The 2,717-nt window shown below is 48.0% G+C and overlaps 1 protein-coding gene across 1 annotated transcript in view; it reads right to left on the bottom strand.

The window, feature by feature from the left end:
- The window catches only part of LOC103373514 (E3 ubiquitin-protein ligase TTC3), a 20,504-nt gene that overhangs the window by 2,210 nt on the left and 15,577 nt on the right, over positions 1-2,717 (bottom strand). The window contains exon 2 of the mRNA XM_008303416.1: positions 1,891-2,090. Within this exon, the coding sequence (XP_008301638.1) occupies positions 1,891-2,043 (153 nt within the window). The 5' untranslated portion in view covers positions 2,044-2,090. The remainder of the gene's footprint in view (positions 1-1,890; positions 2,091-2,717) is intronic.

Genomic DNA, 2,717 nt, shown 5'->3' with positions numbered 1-2,717 from the left:
TGAAGCACGGAGGTGGAGCATCATGATGTGGGGCTGCATGAGGGCAGAAGGTGTTGATGACGTTTCTAGAAGCTCCATGAATGTCTGAGGATGAACCAGGATACTGGCTGACCAGATGAAGAAGAGGAACATTCCAGCAGGAGAACATCCAGAGAACAACATCATCAAGAGCTTCTACACCAGAACCAAGTGGAACCAGGACCTGAACAGTGTGAGTCCTGGTCTGAGTCCACCAGAAGCTCTTTGAGGTGTTTTCCAGAGAAAGGTAGAGCAGCACAACCCCTCCAGCAGAGAGCAGACCTTAGTGGACTCTGGTCTCCTCCATGCTGAGGAGGACTGAGTCTGTCAGCAGATGAAGACTGAAGGAACCAGAGATGGACTGACTGTCATTCAGGTCCTGCTGTGGAGCCTGAAGGTAATCTGTGGATCTGAGCTGGTAGTTTGTAATCTGGTATCAGAGACAGTACTCTGCTGTAGAAGTAATCTGATTACTGTGCACAGGGGTTGACTCATTGCTGTTGTATATTGTAGAAGAATTGAAAAAAAACAGAGTAAAAGATCAACAAATGGTTTGAACGGTTTCAATAATAAAGGACAGAAGTCAGGAAATGCAAATTATGAGCAACAAAAGAAACAGACGAGCGTAAATATCAGATGATTTCACTGTTTCTTAGCTCAGCTACCTTCTGAAACGTTTGCTTTTTCCTCCTCTGCTTATAATTAGCTTCTTGGCTAAATAATCTCGGTGATCCCGTCAACACGAGTGTAAAAGCCTCATTAGAGGCTCTGAGAGGCTGCAGCTCTCTTTAACACCCAACTGGAACAGAGCGCTCTGAGCCAACTGAGCCGCAGCTAAAAATGGAAGATGGGAAAGATCTGCTGCTGTGAACAAACTGAAGCCACTCAACAAGCTGATCTCACTTATTCCTGCGAACTGCAAGATAAAAACCAACCAATCAGAGCTCATGGTGACCAATCAGCCAATCAGCCAAGCTCTCGTGCTACAGACTAAAGCTCCCAGTTTCATGTGTCTGTGCTGCTGGTTAACTCTGAAACCTGGAGCTAGCTGAAGGTTTGGACGGTCATTCACTAACTTATCCATTTTACTGGCAGCTCTTCTCCCTGCAAATGTTCCACCAAAGCAAGCTGTTGGTAGTGCCGCTGATTGTGATTGGTTTAACAGATACAAACGTGTCGGCTTGATTTGTCTTTGGCAGAATGATGCTGCAGTCAGACCGCTCTCCGCCAGCCTGTCAGTGCTGAACAATTAAAGTCTCAGCAGACCAGGAAGATCCTTCAGCTCTTCTCAAGGTGTTCCTGATCTGTGACAGGTTCCTCCAATTAACACCTCCACAGGCAGGCCGTTGTACTCCAGACTTCTTGTGGACATGAGGATCTTTGTGTTTATGTTCAGCACAACAGCACCGACAGTAATGAGCCCCCATATGACAGACAGGTGGTGTGAGATCTTCTGGAAGAGTGTGCTGGAGGCAGAGTAGTGGACAGTCATGGACTCATGAAGGTGCAGACGGACCTGTTTCCTGATGGACAGCAGGTATGCTTTCACCAAAGTCATTGAAAACTGGTTCGTTTGCTTCTGCTGCCTCATAAAGAGTTCCAGTACTGCGATGAAATCATGATAAATAATGTCAGCAGCTTCTGGCTTCAGCCCTGACCTTCCCCCGGTTGCCTCTAGAACTGTGAACGTTTGAGGAACTTCTCAGTCCTTAAAGTTCTACGGCGGGACGCTGCAGAACGTCCCAGGCGGACTCTGTGTGAACACTTTTAAAGATGCTTCACAGAATCACTGGCTCGTGAATTTAAAAGAATGAAGATGTCCAACAACAGCGACTGAACTACACGTTACACTCTGCTGGTGGCTTTTCTTACCGGACACGGCAGCGACGCCCGGCGGTCGGCCTTCATCCGGACCGGTGGTTCTACGCTTCTCCTGCTTTCAGGTCTTCCTCCTTCTGACTCCTCTTTCTCCTCCTCCTCGTCAGCAGGTTTCTTCTGAGGTTCTCCACTTCTGTACCGCTGCATCCAAGCGTTGAAGATCTTGGCATCCTCCTCATCGTCGTCCTCCTCCTCTTCCTCCTTTTCCTCCTCATCGTCCTCCTCTGCGAGCAGAGGGATCGGGTCTAAAAATACTTCAGCTTCTTCTTTGTCTGGATCCATCACAAGAACAGCTACTTCTACTTCAGCAGCAAGCTAACTTTGTCCTGAGCTACATGAAGCTGCAGTCAGGTTAAGCTAAATTCTGGCTACCGTGGGTATAGCCAGGCTAACTTAAAACGGTGCTGAACAAGTTTTAAATTACAGCTGATAAAGGCGGCTGGGTCACAGGTGAGTGAACAGTCGGTGTGTGGCAGCCAGGAGGTGGGATTATCAGAGCAGCTGATCGGCCCGATGGTCGATCTCTGAACATTCATCCAGGGTCAACGCAAAGTTCTGTGGCTCTTCATCCACCTTCAGCGATTCCGCCTCGGTGTCTCTGCTTTTCTTCTTTGTGCCGTTGGTTTGTCTGCTGGTTTCTGTGCTGCTCTGACGGTAATCCATTTACTGCAGCAGGAGGAGATTATAGCCGCTTACTGTCACTGCCTTCAGCTGCTCGCTAACGGTGGAATCGTCTAACGAACACCAGCGATTAATCTGGACCTCATTAGCTTCAATCATCCAACACAGTTATTCACTGAAAACACCAGGTTATAGTCAGT

This window comes from Stegastes partitus, unplaced genomic scaffold (genome assembly GCF_000690725.1).
Source record: "Stegastes partitus isolate 25-593 unplaced genomic scaffold, Stegastes_partitus-1.0.2 Scaffold2003, whole genome shotgun sequence".
Classification (NCBI taxonomy): Eukaryota; Metazoa; Chordata; class Actinopteri; family Pomacentridae; genus Stegastes; species Stegastes partitus.
This window is presented reverse-complemented; position numbering and strand designations above follow the sequence as displayed.